This window comes from Meles meles, chromosome 19, assembly GCF_922984935.1.
Source record: "Meles meles chromosome 19, mMelMel3.1 paternal haplotype, whole genome shotgun sequence".
NCBI lineage: Eukaryota > Metazoa > Chordata > Mammalia > Carnivora > Mustelidae > Meles > Meles meles.
Window position 1 is genome coordinate 59,467,337 of NC_060084.1, and position 16,872 is coordinate 59,484,208.

Sequence of the window (16,872 nt, forward strand, 5' to 3'; positions counted from 1 at the left end):
TGGGATAAAGTTAACATTCTCACACGAAACAAGATGTTAACAGAAATGTATCATCAGGGATATAACGGTTATAAAATAATCAGAATTGGGAGACTATACTTAGAGGTTAACATTTTCTCAAAGAGGGCATGATAACATCTAAAGTCCAGCTGGCTGACAGGTCTTCTTACTCTACAAAGTAGCCTTTCTGCAGCTTTAGTGGTAAAGGGGATATCTCTGCTCTCATCTCACTGGAGTTTTTCTACCTGCATTGAGAAGAGCCAATGGTAGGAATTCCATTCACAACATCAAGAGAAAGGAAAGGAGGCTTAAGAAGCTAAAAACTCAGGGCACCTGGATGACTCAGTGGGTTGAGCCTCTGCCTTCAGCTCGGGTCATGGTCTCAGGGTCCTGGGATGGAGCCCTCCATCAGGCTCTCTGCTCAGCGGGGAGCCTTCTTTCCCCCCACCCCGCCCCGCCTACTTGTGATCTGTCAAATAAATGAAAAATCTTTAAAAAGAAAAGTCATCTTTTTCCCCACTGTATCTTTTTTTCCCCAATAGATGCTGGCACCCTTATGTACTGATTTTTTTCAAGATTTTATTTATTCATTTGAGATGAATAATTAATAATTAATAATAAATAATAATAATAAATAATTCATTTGAGCATGAGCAGGTGTTAGAGGGAGAGGCAGACTCCCGCTGAGCAGGGGACCAAACTCAGCAATCTCAACATGGAGCTCCACACGGAACTCAGTCCCAGAGTCCTGAGATCATGACCCGAGCCAAAGGCAGATGCTTTAACCCGCTGAGCCACTGAGATGCCCCTTTATGTACTGATTTTTTTAAATTATTTATTTATTTGACAGAGATCACAAGTAGGCAGACAGACTGGCAGAGAGAGGAAGAAGCAGGCTCCCCACAGAGCAGAGCCCCCGACGCAGAGCTTGATCACAGGACCCTGGGATCATGACCTGAGCCAAAGGCAGAGGCTTTAACCCACTGAGCCACCCAGGCGCCCCATTATGTACTGATTTTTAAGTAGCCTTAGTGGGACATAATTCACACATGCCCACTTAAACTGTACAACTCAATGGTTTTTAATGTTTTACCATCACTACAATCAACTTTGTATAACGTTTTCATCTCCCCCAAAAGAAACTGATATCCATGTAGCAGTCCCTCATGTTTTCACTCAAACTTCCCCAGTGCTAGGCAGCCACTATTTATTTTCTGTATGGATTTTCGTATTCTACCAAAAATCATTCTTGGGCTCCTGGTTGGCTCAGATGGTTAAGCATCTGCCTTAGGCTCGGGTCATCACTTCTAGGTCCTGGGACCGAGCCCCCACATCGGGCTCTCAGCTCAGTTAGGCATCTGCTTATCCTTCTTTCTCTGCCTCTCCTCCTGCTTGTGTTCTCCTTCTCTCTCAAATGAATAAAATTTTTTAAAAAGTTAAAAAGAATCTTAGATATTTATGAGTGAAACAATATGGGGTTTGCTTCAAAATAATGCAGTGGTGGCTGGGATCAAGTGGGGATAAGAGTAAGTTTAAAAAGCTGAATGAGGGGCGCCTGGGTGGCTCAGTGGTTTAAGCAGCAGCCTTCGGCTCAGGTCATGATCTCAGGGTCCTGGGATCGAGTCCCATGTCAGGCTCTCTGCACTGAAGGGAGCCTGCTTCCCTCTCACTCTCTCTGCCTGCCTCTCTGCCTACTTGTGATCTCTCTCTGTCAAAATTAATAAATAAAATCTTTAAAAAAAAAAAAAAAAAAAAAAAGCTGAATGAGGGCAGTAAGTGAAGTTGGATAAATGCATGGAGAGAAGCATGGGTTTTCATCACACTATTTACTTTTTTAAGTTCGAAGTTTTCCATAATAAAAACAAGGTCATTTATGATAGAAGGAAAAGTCCCCAGGGGGACACAGGCAACATTAGTTGATTCGGTGATGCAAGGAGGATGCCATTGCTGACTCCGGGTTTTTCCATCTTTCTGCTCTGCCATTCTCAGCATGTCGACTTTGCCTCCAGAAGGCGCTGGCATGGACCTACTGTTCTACACACTACACACAGACAACACTGTCCGGAGACAATGAAAAGGGACACACTAGTGTCTTATGTCCGTTTTTGAAAGAGGAACTTCCTCAGAAGCCCCCGGCAGCCGTGTCACTTCTCCTTGGCCAGAATGCCCTTGCCTAATTCAGTAAGCGAGAGGCGCGAGCCCACTCCACCAAGAATCTCCCTTTGGAGGCCAGATTCCAGACTTCCTGGAAGAATCTACAAATTGCAGGATCGTGTTAACGAGCATGTAGTCCAGTGAGAAGACGATGGCCACTGGGTCAGCCTCAGGAAGAGTCCAAGCAAGGAAGGCTGGTCACAGGAGCACCCCAGACACGAGGAAGTACCAATGCAGGAGCTGACGAGGTTCGAGCACAGCCAGAGTGGCGGCCGCCTGTCGCCCGGCCAGGGAAGGTGAGTGAGAGCCGTGGCTGGTCAGCCAGGGGCGGGTCTGACTCGACCGCACAACGCGGTGAGACCGTAGACACAGCCACCGACCGACTCGCACCCTCCGCAGCCACAGGGCCCAGTCAGGACTTGCTCAGGAACTGCCAGCTTCCCTACTTTTTGCCCCGTCCCTTTCAGGGGCGACCGCAGAAAGCCAGATATGCTCCCCTAAGCAATCCCAACCCTGTGAGGCCCGCTTAGCGTTAGCCGACCGCCGGCTTCCACACTCGACCAAGACCGTCGAGGCGCAGCGAGGTCGCCCCTCTGCCTGCCTCGGAGCCTCCGCGGACAGCACAGGCCGCGGGCGGACTGCCTCGCTTTAGCCGGTTCCGGGTCGACAGCCGTTCCTTGCCCCCTTCAAGGCTCCTCGTTCACTTCCGCGGCGGGTCGGCCGGAGAGGAAAGGGTGCGGCCGAGCGCAGTTCTGACGCCAGCGCAGGCGTCGTGCCGGTAGCAGACTTCCGCCACTGTGGCGTCGCGGCCTCGGGCGCCCGCCTCAGAGAATGCATCGCGTCCGTGAGCCCGCGCTACGGGCAGAGGCACGGCACGGAACACGCCCAAGGGAAACAAGTGTCGAAACCATAACACGAGCCGCTGTAGAAGGGAAAAGGTAGGTTTCCTGTCTCTCTCAGGCCGCCCCCAGGACCCAGACATGACTCCGCCGCCGCGCTGTCTTCTGGGACTTGCAGTTGGTTGCGCCGAGCGCGCGCACTTCCACCGCCCACCGGAAGCGCCGCCATTGCCCCGCCAACTCAGGGGAGCCTGAAATTCCGGACAGGCGCGGAGGCTGGGCTGTGGGCTGGGCGGGGCGGGATGGAGGGCGGGGCCGGGCCGGGCCGGACCGCCGCGTCTTGGGCGGAGCCGGGGGTGGGGGTGGGGGGAGCGGGAGGGTGGAGGGCCCTTCTGAGGGACTACGCCTGAGTCTGTCCGTTGCGAGCCCCTCCGGCTGCAGAAAACGGGAGGAAGCTGGTCCCGCGAGGGCCCCTCCTGCAGCAGAGCGCGGCTGGGTGTGATCGTATTGGAGGTCTGCTGCTCCCCAGAAGCCCTCCCGCTGCAGAGGATGCCGGCTGTTGCGGGTTTCGGGCCGGCGTGTGGGCATCTGGGGTGTGCCCACCCAGACGCGTCTTTTTCCCTCCCTGGGTTCGTCAACGCCGCCTACCGCGCAGGCGCTCGGTGCCGCAGGTGGTAGCCCAGGGTCTCCCGGGCGAGCGAGGCTTGCTTCCCCGCCCCCCCCCCCCCGGAGGCCGCCCCCGCCTCAGAGCGTGGACACGTTTTCTTCCACGGGTACGTGCTCTTGAACTCGGCTTGAAGACAGAGTGCATGTTTTCCCAGTGAACCAAGAACGAGAGGCAGTCCAGGAAGAGCAGCAGCAGGCTCTGGGTCTGTGGTGTTGGGGCGCCGGCGTTGGTTGTGTCTGTTCACACCCTGTGTTAGGGGCTGCGGGAGACGGGGCCTGTAAAGAGCCGGGACGTGAAACCGCCCTGTGCGTGAGGGCTTCGAACTGGATGTCAGAGAGCCAAAGAGTAGGAGCATCTGGCTGTAGAAATAACTCGGCGCAGGAGAGAATGCGAAGTGGGAATAGCTGAGGAAGCCGCTGAGTTTCCATTTCTAGTGCGGAACCCGGGCGGAGGCCAGGAAGAGAATTCCTGGTCACCCAGAGGTGTCCAGTTGAGGAATGTGTAGAACGTAGGGCTGGAAATAAAGGAGAAAGCTGCCGTGGCAGGAAGGTCTGGGCGGAACACGAAGCGGGGGGCAACACTTGAGACCCCACCCGACAGGGAGGGAAAGAGCAAACTGCCCTAGACCTGCCACCCCAGAAAACCTGCCACACCAGCCCCCTCTCAGGTCCAGCATGAGGAATGGAAAGGGAATTTTCGATGTGACCAGTCTACCGTGTCCTGTGTGTCCGCTTGACATTAAGCTCTATAAATGCAACCCATTAATCTCACAGTAGCATCATGACACCAGGCTTGCTGTTCTCCCACATGTCTACAGAGGAAGAATCTGAGGCCTAGAGAGGGTAAGGGGGTCTGCTTAGAGCTAGGAACTACAGAGGCAAGTGGTGGAGCTGGGACTGGGAAAGCAGCAATCTGATGGCAGAGTGGCATTCCCAGCCCTTGCCCTCAGATGCCTCCAGGCAAGAAAGGAGAGGATGGGAGGGTGGAAGTGGTCCCGGGTAGTAGGAGACTGCCCAGGGGTGGGCAGTGGTACCAGGACAATATAAATGAATGCAGAACCTTGGTCAGCTTTCTTGGGTGTGGGGTCCATTTGTAGTGTGTGTGTTCAGGAGTGAGAGGACAGGGAGGATGGACAGAGTGAAGAGGGGGAGACTGGAGTGCTGGCTACTCTGAGGGTCTACCTGTGAGGAGCATGGAAGTAACTGGAAGGGAGGGCTGGGCACTGCGATGCAGGAGTTTACTTGATCAGAAGGAAAACCTCTCCCTTGAGAAGTTGAAGAGAGCCACTTGGGAGGGTGTGGGCGTAGAGAGGTGTGTGTGCCAGGAAGGTGGTGGAGTCTAGGGTCATTGATTGGAGTGAATTAAGAGGCAGTTTTATCTGCACAGATCAGATAATAGTGAGATGGCAGGAAGGGTAAGTGAGGGAATGGACCAGTAGCTGTGGGGGCAATAGAGATGGTCTCATACCAGCTAGGACTCAAAAACCATCAGGGGCAAACAGGGCGGCCAGTAGTCTGAGGCAGATTGCGCAGAGCTCCTAGGTAAGAGAGGCTGAGACGTGGGTACTTGATGGAGGATGCTAAGAAGGGGGGGGGGGGGAGGGTCCCTGGGTGGCTCAGTTGTTAAGCGTCTTCCTTAGGTTCAGGTCATGATCCCAGGGCCCTGGGATCGAGTCCCACATCAGGCTCCCTGCTCAATGGGAAGCCTTCTTCTCCCTCTCCCACTTCCCCTGCTTGTGTTCCCTCTCTTGCTATCTCTCTCTCTGTTTGTCAAATACATAGATAAAATCTTAAAAAAGAAAAAGATAAAAGGGGGCAGTGGGGTGGGCAGGGCTGTATATACAATTCAGCTTGACATTATATTTTAAATAACTTAAACTTATATAAATTTTATTTTATATTCTAATGTCTTTTCGATCAGTCACATTCTAAATGTAGGTGGACATTTCCCGTGTGGTTTTTCTCATATTTCTTTGAGGTTACCAAGTTTTTGCTTTATGTTTTTGCTATAGTATCTGTTGGGCAAATAAATAGTCAGGATTATTATATCTTTCTATGACCTAACTTTTATCCCTAAAAAATGTCGTTCTCTTAGTGATCTTGCACTAAAGTTTAGGCCATATCCTTTTTTTTTTTTTTTTTTTTTTTACTATCCTTTTATCACCACCTTCATACTTAGAACTTGTTCTGTCTTTTGATGGTGGGATTTCTGCACTCGTGCTCTTGATAATTTAGACCGCTGTCGGACATTGCCAGGCTGCTTTGCATTTGTAACAATTCCCTTCTTGGTAGCTCTTGGCACCACACTTCCATCTTACCTTCTGGTGAGCAGGGCAGCTTCCTGAGTGTTTGTTCTCTTGTTTGTGCCTTCGCTATTCTGACCCTTTGCGTTTATCTGTTGGTGACTTTTTAAAAGAAAATAATGAGTTAAGAAGGCCCTCCTAGAGGTTCTAAAGGTTCAGCTTACACATTTCTCAGAACAAAGCACAGAGATCAAAGCAATAAATGAGAAAGGTAGCAGCAGAAAAGCTTGTGGCCTCCAGAGCTGTGGGAGACTAAATGTTTGCAGCTGTAAGGTGCCGAGCTACTTGTAGCAGTTCCGGCAGCCTCGGGAAGCGATGTAGCAGGCAAGCAGCTTGCTTATCCATAGAAGCGTTCTTCAGCAGATTTGTCAGCAAGTGGCAGAAAGGGGACTGTGGTTCTGGTTTAAGATTAAGGCCTTCGCTCTGGCAAAGCCCAGCCTAGAACATAGTTCTGGTGCTGTAGAAACCAGACCCCACATTCACCACCACTTTTCTTTCCTTTCTGCTCATTCATAGAAATATCAGTGCTGCTTTTTGTCCCTGCTCTATCTCTTACATTTTTAAACATTTTTTAAAGATTTTATTTATTTATATGAGGGAGAGAGAGAGAGATCACAGGTAGGCAGAGAGGCAGGCAGAGAGAGAGGGGGAAGCAGGGTCCTTGCTAAGCAGAGAGCCTGATGCAGGGCTCGATCCCAGGACACTGAGATCATGACCTGAGCCGAAGGCCGAGGCTTAACCCACTGAGCCACCCAGGCACCCCATCATTGGGATATTTTAAAATTGTCCAGTTGTCTTAACACTCTGCTCCTATCTCCCCTTATTTAGTCTCTTGAAATGACAGGAAAAACTGGCCGGTCCTTTATTTGGGTGTTGAGGGATGGGTGTGTATCTGTGGGGTCACTGTTCAGATATACCCGCATGTGGCGGGGCATTTTCCTTGAGCCTGGGATAGCCCAGGTCCATCCCTAGGCTTAGATCTGGGCAGGCTGGCCCATTCCACATCTGGAAAGCTGGCTTGGTTGCCACAGAGGACCTCAGAGCCTTGGATTTTTTAAGGTACTTGGTCAGAGCCCTGTCTCCCAACTCCCCATACCCTAAGGGAATGTTCCTCAAAAGGCACTGGCAGCCCTCTCCTTTGTCTGGGGTTGGGAGTGGGCTCAGTCACATGGGCTTACTGAGATGGGGCTGAATTCCTCATTGTTCCCTTCTTCACTAGCCTGGCCTTCTGAGGCCCTCTGCTCTCTTCACCACAGCTTCTTCAGGTATGAGGAGGAGATGGAAGCACATTCTCACACGGTCCCATCCCAGGTGAGTTAGGGACCTTTTTCCCCTCTCTTTGCCTCAGTCTTGTCAGCTGTAAAAATAGGTCTAGGAATACCATCCACCTTCTCAGTCCAGCACATGAGAGCACTGTAATGCTGCCCTGTGCCTTCATGTGAAAGGCAAAGGTTCTCCATAGATAAAGCACCTGCCCTGTGTGGATGAGCCAGGACCTCCTAGGACCAGACCGAACATGAGTCTCCCACGCCTGGTCACCTGGGACAGGTCTCTGGCTCAGACTCTGTCTGTGACGGCTGCATGGCAGGATCTTGAGGATGGGCAGAACTAAGCCTCCATACCCCATTCAGCCAGCCTGGGCCCTTGACCCTCACTGAGACTACTCAGGACGGCAGCTGAGAGTGTCCCCTTAAAGTGCCATAGTTGCCCTTAGGGCTCACAGTGCAGCCCATAGTGGTGGGATGAGGGGCAGGTCCCTGACCTTAATGCAGTGTCCCAACACCACACACCTTGTCCTTGTGCTTACTGGGGGTCAGGGGGTTACCCACCCTCATGTCCTGTGAGACTCCCTGATGTGGGAGGCTGTCTTCATGAGGGAGGGCAGCTCATGCTAGAGGAGTTCTGGGATGTGTCCAGATGTCCATCAAATAAATTGTGAAGCTGAGATGCCAACTCAGGCTAGTCCCCCAGGGCCAGGACACACAGCTGTTTGGCTGTCACCCTTCTTTGAGAGCAGGCTTGACCCGGGGCTTTCTGTCAAGGGTTAGGTCAGAACTATTTTAGTCTCTGTGGGCCACACAGTCTTTGTCTCATTCTTTTTTCACATAGTCCTTTAAAAATGTAAAAATCCGGGGCGCCTGGGTGGCTCAGTGGGTTGAGCCTTTGCCTTCGGTTCAGGTCATGATCTCAGGGTCCTGGGATCGAGCCCCGCATCGGGCTCTCTGCTCGGCGGGGAGCTTGTTTCTTCCTCGCTCTCTGCTTGCCTCTGCCTACTTGTGACCTCTGTCTGTCTGTCAAATAAATAAAATCTTTTAAAAAAGAAAGGAAAAATCCTTTCTTCCCTATATTAGACTGTTTGTGCTGCCATAACAAAATACCACTGGGTGGTATTAAGCAACAGACATTTATTTTCTCGCAGTTCTGGAAACTGGAAATCCAAGATCAAGGTGCCAGCATTGTTGCTTTCTAGTGGGGATTCTAGTTTGCTGATCCCTGATTTAGAACATGCTCTTTGGCTTCAGATCTGATTTTTGTAGAGAAGGTAGGGGTGGGGATCTCCGAGTGGGGTTCCTGTTGTTTCCTACTACCAAAAATCAGAAGTACTGAGCCCTTCGGAAGAGATGAGCCCCTCGGAGAGAAGTGAAAACACCATGAGCCTGATCCCAAAGGTGGGAACCCCATGAGTGCTCATAGATATCATCTTAAACGCATGTCCTCTCCTTCCCAGTGCTGCCCCATCCCCCTGACCCAACCTCCACACTGGGGAGGCAGAGCCCCATGGTAACATGGGTGATATTTCAGCCACCTGTGAGCTTCAAGGACGTGGCTGTCACCTTCATGCAGGAGGAGTGGGGACAACTGGATCTGGCCCAGAGGAGACTATACCGCACCGTGACTCTGGAGACCTGCAGCCACCTGGTCTCTCTGGGTAAGGCGAGTTCTGCCCATCACAGCAGTTTTCTGCTTCAGGGACTCAAAGATCTGGCTCTTCTTACAGGTGTGCCTGGGTTGAACCTGAACATTCTAGAAATGGATTCCTTTGAGATACAGATCCTGGATATTGCCACTCATTCTGTCTGTAATGAGCCAAGAGTTTTGCTGGGAGTTTCCTTGGGATGTGCAGGGCCCTCCTAATACTTCCACATGTGACCCCAGGGACTGAGGGCTGGGCCAGAGGACAAGGTTCTCCTACTCTCTAAGCAGAGCACAAAGTCCTGTATTTTTCCCCCATTGACCAGGACTTCTGCTTTCCAAACCGGATGTGATCAGCTGGTTGGAGCAAGGACAAGACCTCCCCAAGGTGAGAGCAAGCCAGTGACCTGGTGAGTTAACATGGCGAAGTTGCTCTCCACAGGAGCCTGGGTCCAAGGAGGGAAGGAGGTGCAGGGAGCTTTCTTGGGTATTCTCTGCTGCTTCCTTGCTTCCAAGGCAGCCACATTCTATCCACGTAGGGCTGTCCCTCTGTCCCCAATCCATGAAAAACACATGTCATTCTTGTCCCAACATTTCTCATGTGTGGGTCCATTTCTGTTCCCATCTTGCCTTTGATCTTCACCTTTCAGCCTCTTCATCTATTCCCAGGTGCTTGTGCCCCTTCTTTTCCTCGAGTCCCCCACCCTCACTTCCACCCAGGGCAGATGGATCTCTCTGTCATGCCTTGTCTTTACCCTACAGCTCGGAGTCCATCCCTCCTCATGTTGGACATTCTTACAACTTCTAGATGATCCAGAGGTGTGGTGAGAACTTCTGCATCCTAGAAAATGGCAACAACCTATTTCTTCCAGAAGGATTCCTACTAAATCCATTCCTGGACTTGTTTTCCCACCTCTCCTCATCCCATCGGTCCACCTCCTTACATGTCCCAGTGTCTGAGCCTGATTGGAACTCCTTTTTTTCTTTAATAGTGGTATCAAGATACAACTCACATGCCATATGATTCATTCATTTGAAGTATGCAAAGGATTGTAGTATATTCACAGCATCTGTGTCTATCACTATAATCAATTTTAGAACATGTTCATTACCCCAACTAATTGGGCTGCTTCTGATATTTGTTTTTGGTTTGTTTTAATTAATAGGTTTTATTTATTAGAGTTTTATTTTTACCGAAAGTTGAGTAGAAAGTACAGAATTCCGATTTATCACCCTTCCTCACCACACACACACAGTTTCCTCTATTATTAATATCCTGTATTCTGTGGTATATTCGTTACAATGGGTGCAGCTGTATTCACACATTACCAGTAGATATCAGTTTACGTTAGGTTCACTCTTGGTGTTGGACATTCTGCGGGTTTGGGTAAATGTATAATGCCACATCTCCATCTTTATAGTATCAAGCAAAGTAGTTCCACTGCCCTAAGTATTCTCTGTGCTCCACCTGTTTTTCCTTTCCTCCACCCTAGCTCCTGGAAACTGGTTATTTTAGTCTTTATAGTTTTACCTTTTCCAGAATGTCGTATAGTTGGAATCATGCAGTAAGTGGCATTTCTTTTTTTTTTTTTTAAGATTTTATTTATTTATTTGACACAGAGAGATCACAAGTAGGCAGAGCAGCAGGCAGAGAGAGAGGAGGAAGCAGGCTCCCCGCCGAGCAGAGAGTCCGATGCAGGGCTCAATTCCAGGACCCTGAGACCATGACCTGAGTCAAAGGCAGAGGCTTAACCCACTGAGCCACCCAGGCGCCCCAGTAAGTGGCCTTTCTTAACTGGCTGCTTTCAGTTAGCTGTAAACATCACGTGTGTCCTTCACACCACTTTGGTCCTTCACAGTACCATCGGGACATTCCCCTACCCAGAGATGTTGGGTTTATCTTGTGTTTTCCTGCTCTTTCTTACCTTGTAACTCTCACCTACAGCCTCTGTAACCTGAGTGTCACCTGCTTTTACTTGTCCTTGGTCCTTCAAATGATGCCATTCTGAATTCAGTATGTGGACAGCATCTTTCTTCTCATCTATCACAGATACTACTTTCTAGCTGACCCACACAGTCTGTTTTCCTCATTTTACAATCTTGATGGAGACACTGTGTAAAATGTCTGGCCTCCTTTACCCAGTTTCCAATGACCAGGCACAACTTGGACACATCTTAGCCACCCCGAGACTTCTTTCCTTCTTCTGGTCTCCAAATACCCTTTCACTCCCTTTCACTGGGCCACTGTTTCATTTGAAAAAGTTCTTATCATCAGGGATTCCAAGACAACACCAAAAAGGAACACAGCAGAGTCGTGGGAAGAACAGTGTTGGTTGTGGAGGGTGTTGGGCTTAGAGAAGGACTTTGTCCAAGAGGGAAATGCCCCCCAGAAGTCAAAGGAGGACCACAGAGTGTAGTTAATACTTTGCCAAATAGAGGAGACTTGTCTTCTTAGCACTCCTGGAGAGTGAAGCATGGGGACTTGATCAGAGGCCTTGATAGTACTAGATGTGGATGGCTACATGATGAAATGGGAAGCGTGACAAGTAAAGGGGGAATTTTGGAGGACCCAGGCAAGGTCCCAAGCCGGGAACCTGTACCACTCATCAGAGAGCCAATATTTCAGCAGAGGGAGGAGTCCCCGTTAGGACAGTAACAGGGGAGGCCATATCAATGGCACCATGTACTAACAGTGCACCACAGGCCAGGCACCTTGTGGGACTCCCATAGCAGTTCATTTGTGCATTGAAGTAAACCTTATAAGCTAAGGATTTTTATTCCTGGCTTACTGTCAAGGAAAATGAGCTTTAGACGTTGCTAGTTAGGGGCAACTAACAACTGGGTGGCTCAGTTGGTTAAACGTCTGTCTTCAGCTCAGGTCATGATCCCAGGGTCCTGGGATCGAACCCTGCGTGGGCTCCCTGCTTGGTGGGAAGGCCGCTTCTCCCTCTCCCACTCTCCCTGCTTGTGTTCCCTCTCTTGCTGTGTGTCTCTCTCTGTCAAATGAATAAATAAAATCTTAAAAAAAAAAAAAAAAAGAAGTTGCTAATTAGTGAAACTCAGTTGCAGCCCAGCCTAGCCAACTACTGCTTCAAGGACTACAATGCTTTTCTGGGAAGTCTGTGGCATTGATTACAAAGTGGGTAGAGAGTTTTTCTTCTGTGGCTAGCCTTAAGAAATAGTAGAAATGGTGCATTAAGAATATTAAGTCTGTGTTGGTGTTTGGGATCGTTTCAAGATGCAAAATCAGAAAATAGACTGGGTGCCTGGGTGTTTCAGTCATTAAGCATCTGCCTTCGGCTCAAGTCATGATCCCAGGGTCCTGGGATCGAGCCCCACATCAGGCTCCGTGCTCTGTGGGAAGCCGGCTTTTCCCTCTCCTGCCTCCCCTGCTTGTGTTCCCTCTCTCGCTGTCTCTCTCTCTCTGTCAAATAAATTAAAATAAATAAAATTTTCTAAAAAACTGGGGAGGGAGGTGCACCTGGTTGGCTCAGTGAGTTGGGCCTCTGCCTTTGGCTCAGGTAATGATCTCAGGGTCCAGGGATTGAGCCCCCAGTCGGGCTCTCTGCTCACCAGGGAGCCTGCTTCCCTCTATCTCTGCCTGCCTCTCCACCTACTTGTGATCTCCCTCTCTGTCTATCAAATAGAGATAAAAATCTTAAAAAAAAAAGAGAGATAGACTAAGATTCTGGGTCAGTAATCTAGATTGAGGCACCAGTTAGTCTCTTTATTAATTTTCTGTGGCTGCTTTAACAGATTACCAGTTGGGGGGGGCTTAAAACAACATAAATTGATTCTCCCATGATTCTGGATGCCAGAACCTGAAATCAATACCATTGGTCTGAAATCAAGGTGTTGAGTCATGCACCCTTGGAAGGGTCCAGGAAGAAATCTGTTCCTTGTCTCACTCACCAGCTTCTGGTGGCTGCAGCATTCCTTGGTTTGTGCCCATATCACTTTAGTCTTTAAGGCCAGCATCTCTAAATCTCTTTGTTCTGTGTTCCTATTACCTCTGTGTGTATCATATCTCTACTTCCCCCTTATAGGACACTTCTGGTCACAGTTAGGGCCTACACAGATACTCTCCCTAGCTCAAGTTCCTTAATTTATGCAAAGACCCTTTTTCCAAGTCAGGTACCGTATTCATTGGCTTCACAGGCAATTATATTGTAGGTATCTTCTGTGGCTATGAAGGCTTAGGCCCTTAGGCCCATTTCTTTCTGGATCTCTCCTTTAATCTTTACCCTCCCCTGCTTGTTCTTACTCCTTTTCTCCCTCTGCAGACCAGTCTTCCTGGGTTACCTCTTCAGTATCTTTGTTTGTTTATATGTTATCACCACTACCCTGTTTGCTGATCCATCCCTTTTCTTTACATCCTGCATGAAATTACAGTCCGTGGATTAGAAACAAACCCAGAGACACCTCTCATACTTGGTGGTCTCCTTCATCCCATCCTCCCCCTCTAATGCATCTCCAGTAATTCAGATATTTTGGATTTCTTTCAGATTGGAAGAATATATTTGAAAAGAAAGAGTCAGCTTCTAAAGAAGATTTTGCTGTGGAAGAACCATTCCACCACATAGAAATGAAACGCTGCCTATGGGAGGAGAGCCCCTGGTTGGTGTCATTAGTAGAAAGGCAGGATTGGAAGAACCAGCTAACCGAGCCCCAGGAGGACTCTTGGAGTCAAATGGTACTTACCACAGAGACACTGTTTGCTCAAGGGGACGATAGTGAGCATGACCTTGGCGGAAGTTACCTGAGTGTAAGCCTTCTACCTCCAACATTACTCACAAGAACACATTTCCGTACCCTTGACTCACAGGTTAAAAAGTTGAAACAGAATTCAGTATTCATGAATCATGAGAAAGGCCAGGCTGATTGGAAGCCTTATGAAAATCACCGAAGTGCTGGAACCTTCTGTCAGAGCATTTATTTGAATAAACTTGGAAATGTTGAAATGAGAAATAAAAAACCTTGTGGGGGCGCCTGGGTGGCTCAGTGGGTTAAGCCGCTGCCTTCGGCTCAGGTCACGATCTCAGGGTCCTGGGATCGAGTCCCACATTGGGCTCTCTGCTCTGTGCTTGGCGGGGAGCCTGCTTCCCCCTCTCTCTCTCTGCCTGCCTCTCTGCCTATTTGTGATCTCTCTCTCTCTCTTGTCAAATAAATAAATAAATAAAATCTTTAAAAAACAAAACAAAACAAAAAACCAAAAACCTTGTGAATATACTGTCACTAGTGACTCTTTGAGCTACGGTACCTCCCTGCAATTTTGTAATAGACTTTTCTCAGCAGAGAATAACAATAACTGTCCAGACTATGGAAACATTATCAATCATAGCAAGACTCGGAATGAACACAAGCTGATGCATCTTAGAGAATGTCAGTATGAGTGTGATGGCTGCCTCATACAAACCGAAATAAGTGATCGTAGAGAAGCACCATTTAGGCGTGGGGAGGAACATAATGCCTTCCATGCAGCCTCATCTTTTACTGACTGTGACATCGTTCAGACTGGAAAGAGGCCACATGCATGTAGTCAGTGTGGAAAATCTTTCAGCTGTTGTTCTAAGCTTGTTGTACACCAGAGAACACACACCGGAGAAAAGCCCTATGAATGTACTCAGTGTGGCAAGTCTTTCAGCCAGAGCTATGACCTTGTCGTACATCAGAGAACACACACTGGAGAAAAGCCCTATGAATGTAACCAGTGTGGGAAATCCTTCACCCAGAGTTCCAAACTTATTAGGCATCAGCGAACTCACACAGGAGAAAAACCATATAAATGTCACGAATGTGGAAAATCTTTCAGGTGGAACTCTAACCTTATTGTACATCAAAGAATTCATACTGGAGAGAAACCTTATGAGTGTACTCATTGTGGAAAGTCCTTCAGTCAAAGCTCGGACTTTGTTGCACATAAAAGGACTCACACTGGAGAGAAACGCTATGAATGTAACCAGTGTGGAAAGTCCTTCATTCGAAGCACTCAACTTACTAGGAATCTGTGAATTCACACTGGAGAGAAGCCATATAAATGCAGTCAGTGTGATAAAGCTTTCAGTGGGAGCTCTCACCTTATTGAGCATCAGAGAACTCATACTGGAGAAAAACCTTTTGAATGTAATCAGTGTGGGAAAGCCTTTACTGGGAGCTCCTACCTTCTTTCCCATCAGAGAATTCATTCTGGAGAGAAACCATATGAATGTAATAACTGTGGGAAATCTTTTCGGCAGCGATCACAGCTTGTTGTGCATCAGCGCACCCATACTGGAGAGAAACCTTACAAGTGCAGTCATTGCAAAAAAGCTTTCAGCCAGAGGTCTCCCCTCATTGTGCATCAAAGAACACACATTGGAGACAAGCCCTATCGGTGTAACGTGTGTTAAAGCCTTCGGTCAGAGGTCACGCCTTATTGAACACCAGAGAACGCATACTGGAGAAAAACCCTATGAATGTATTGACTGTGGGAAAGCCTTTAATGATCAGTCAACACTTACGAAACATGAGAGAACACACACTGGCGAGAAACCATATGCATGTAATCATTGTGAAAAGGCCTTTAGTCAGCGATGTCAACTTACTAGGCATCAGAGAATTCATACTGGAGAAAAACCCTATGAATGTAACGAATGTGGGAGGGTTTTCAGTTATAATACATCCCTTATTCAACATGAAAAAACTCATGGGGGAGAAGCTGAATAATCAAGATGGAGACAATCACTGCCAAACCTTTATTAGACATCAATTAACAAATGTGTGACTTTGTGTGGTCTAATGACCATGGATTTCCTTGGAGTGTTCGTTGAAACCACACATTTCCAAGCTTACCTTGATCTACTAAATCAGAATCTCTGGTGGTAAAACCCAGGAGCCTGCAATTCCTAAAAGTAGCACAAGTAATTTGTATGTACATTAACATGCGTTTACGTCTGCATTTAGATGAGGAGCTGTGAACATAACACTGATTTGAAACTTTTGTCAGAGCTCTTAACAGGAGTTAGGGAATTCAGTATGTAGCTATACCCATCAAGTAATTTTTCAGTGTAAGCAACCACCCAAACTTAATCAGACATTGTCCCTGTGACCCATTCCTAGAGACAGTGGACTGGAAGATAAACTCTTTTTTCTTTTATTTTTTTTTTGGACTGGAAGATATTCTTTTTTTTTTTTTAAGATTTTTTTTTTTTTAATTTGACAGAGATCACAAGTAGGCAGAGAGGCAGGCAGAGAGAGAGGAGGAAGCAAGCTCCCCACAAAGCAGAGAGCCCAATGTGGGACTCAATCCCAGGACCCTGGGATCATGACCCGAGCCGAAGGCAGAGGCTTTAACCCACTGAGCCACCCAAGCGCCCCTGGACTGGAAGATATTCTTAATGCGAAGCCCCAAACACTCAATCTAAGAAGAAATCTTTGCATGACAAAGTTGGCATTGAGTGATGAAATATGAAGCTGACCAATGTAAACCAGCAGTTAAAACAACAAACTGGAGGACTGAGGTTGGAAAGTCTTCTGAAATGGTTTTTATTAGAATTAAAAGACTATATCAAGAACTCCATTGTGCTCTAATTTAACTTTGTTGTTCAGGTTGACTATAATCAGAGCTCACTGTATAGCAATATAGAAAATATTTATCAGGTGAAGTGAAAACAGGACCCAAAGTAGTATATACACAAAACATAACAACCACATGAAAACATGCACACCGATGGTTAAGAAGGTCAGCTCAGCAGCATGTTCAAAACAAAGGCTGAAGTGTGTGAATCAACAATGGTGATGAAAGTAGGAGAGGCCATAACTGCAGATTTGAGCAAGGTGACAGCAGGTGTGAAAGCATCACCTGGAGACGCAGAGTGGAAAGGCTGAAGCCAGGATCATGTGAGGAGAGGACTGCAGCAGTAGAGGCCACAGCCCCCAAGCAGAGCTGTACACCAAGAGGTGGGGGAGAAAAACAGGGTTAAGTGGAGATCTGTGAAACTCCACATTTTCTCTCCTTT

The 16,872-nt window shown here is 48.1% G+C and overlaps 2 protein-coding genes across 2 annotated transcripts; both read left to right on the plus strand.

The window, feature by feature from the left end:
* The first annotated feature begins 1,782 nt into the window (after window positions 1–1,782).
* LOC123930652 (putative zinc finger protein 705G) lies at window positions 1,783–13,458 on the plus strand. Its single transcript, XM_045986840.1, has 5 exons — window positions 1,783–3,092; window positions 7,219–7,273; window positions 8,765–8,960; window positions 9,202–9,263; window positions 13,381–13,458. The coding sequence occupies exons 1-5, from the start codon at window positions 2,986–2,988 to the stop codon at window positions 13,456–13,458; spliced, it is 498 nt and encodes a 165-aa protein (XP_045842796.1). The 5' UTR covers window positions 1,783–2,985.
* A 594-nt stretch (window positions 13,459–14,052) lies between these two features.
* On the plus strand, window positions 14,053–16,044 carry LOC123931901 (zinc finger protein 544-like). Its single transcript, XM_045989597.1, is given in 1 exon segment — window positions 14,053–16,044. A coding segment is annotated over 1 exon segment (1,023 nt). The 5' UTR covers window positions 14,053–14,241; the 3' UTR covers window positions 15,265–16,044.
* Window positions 16,045–16,872: the final 828 nt, after the last annotated feature.

What these genes read in the sequence shown, in the direction of transcription:
- LOC123930652 (XM_045986840.1), top strand. Translation starts at nt 2,986, where the DNA reads ATGCATCGCGTCCGTGAGCCCGCGCTACGGGCAGAGGCACGGCACGGA. An exon ending in AGATCTGGCTCTTCTTACAG is followed by an intron (nt 8,961 to 9,201) that starts GTGTGCCTGGGT and finishes CCCATTGACCAG; the next exon opens with GACTTCTGCTTTCCAAACCG. An exon ending in AAGGACAAGACCTCCCCAAG is followed by an intron (nt 9,264 to 13,380) that starts GTGAGAGCAAGC and finishes GATTTCTTTCAG; the next exon opens with ATTGGAAGAATATATTTGAA.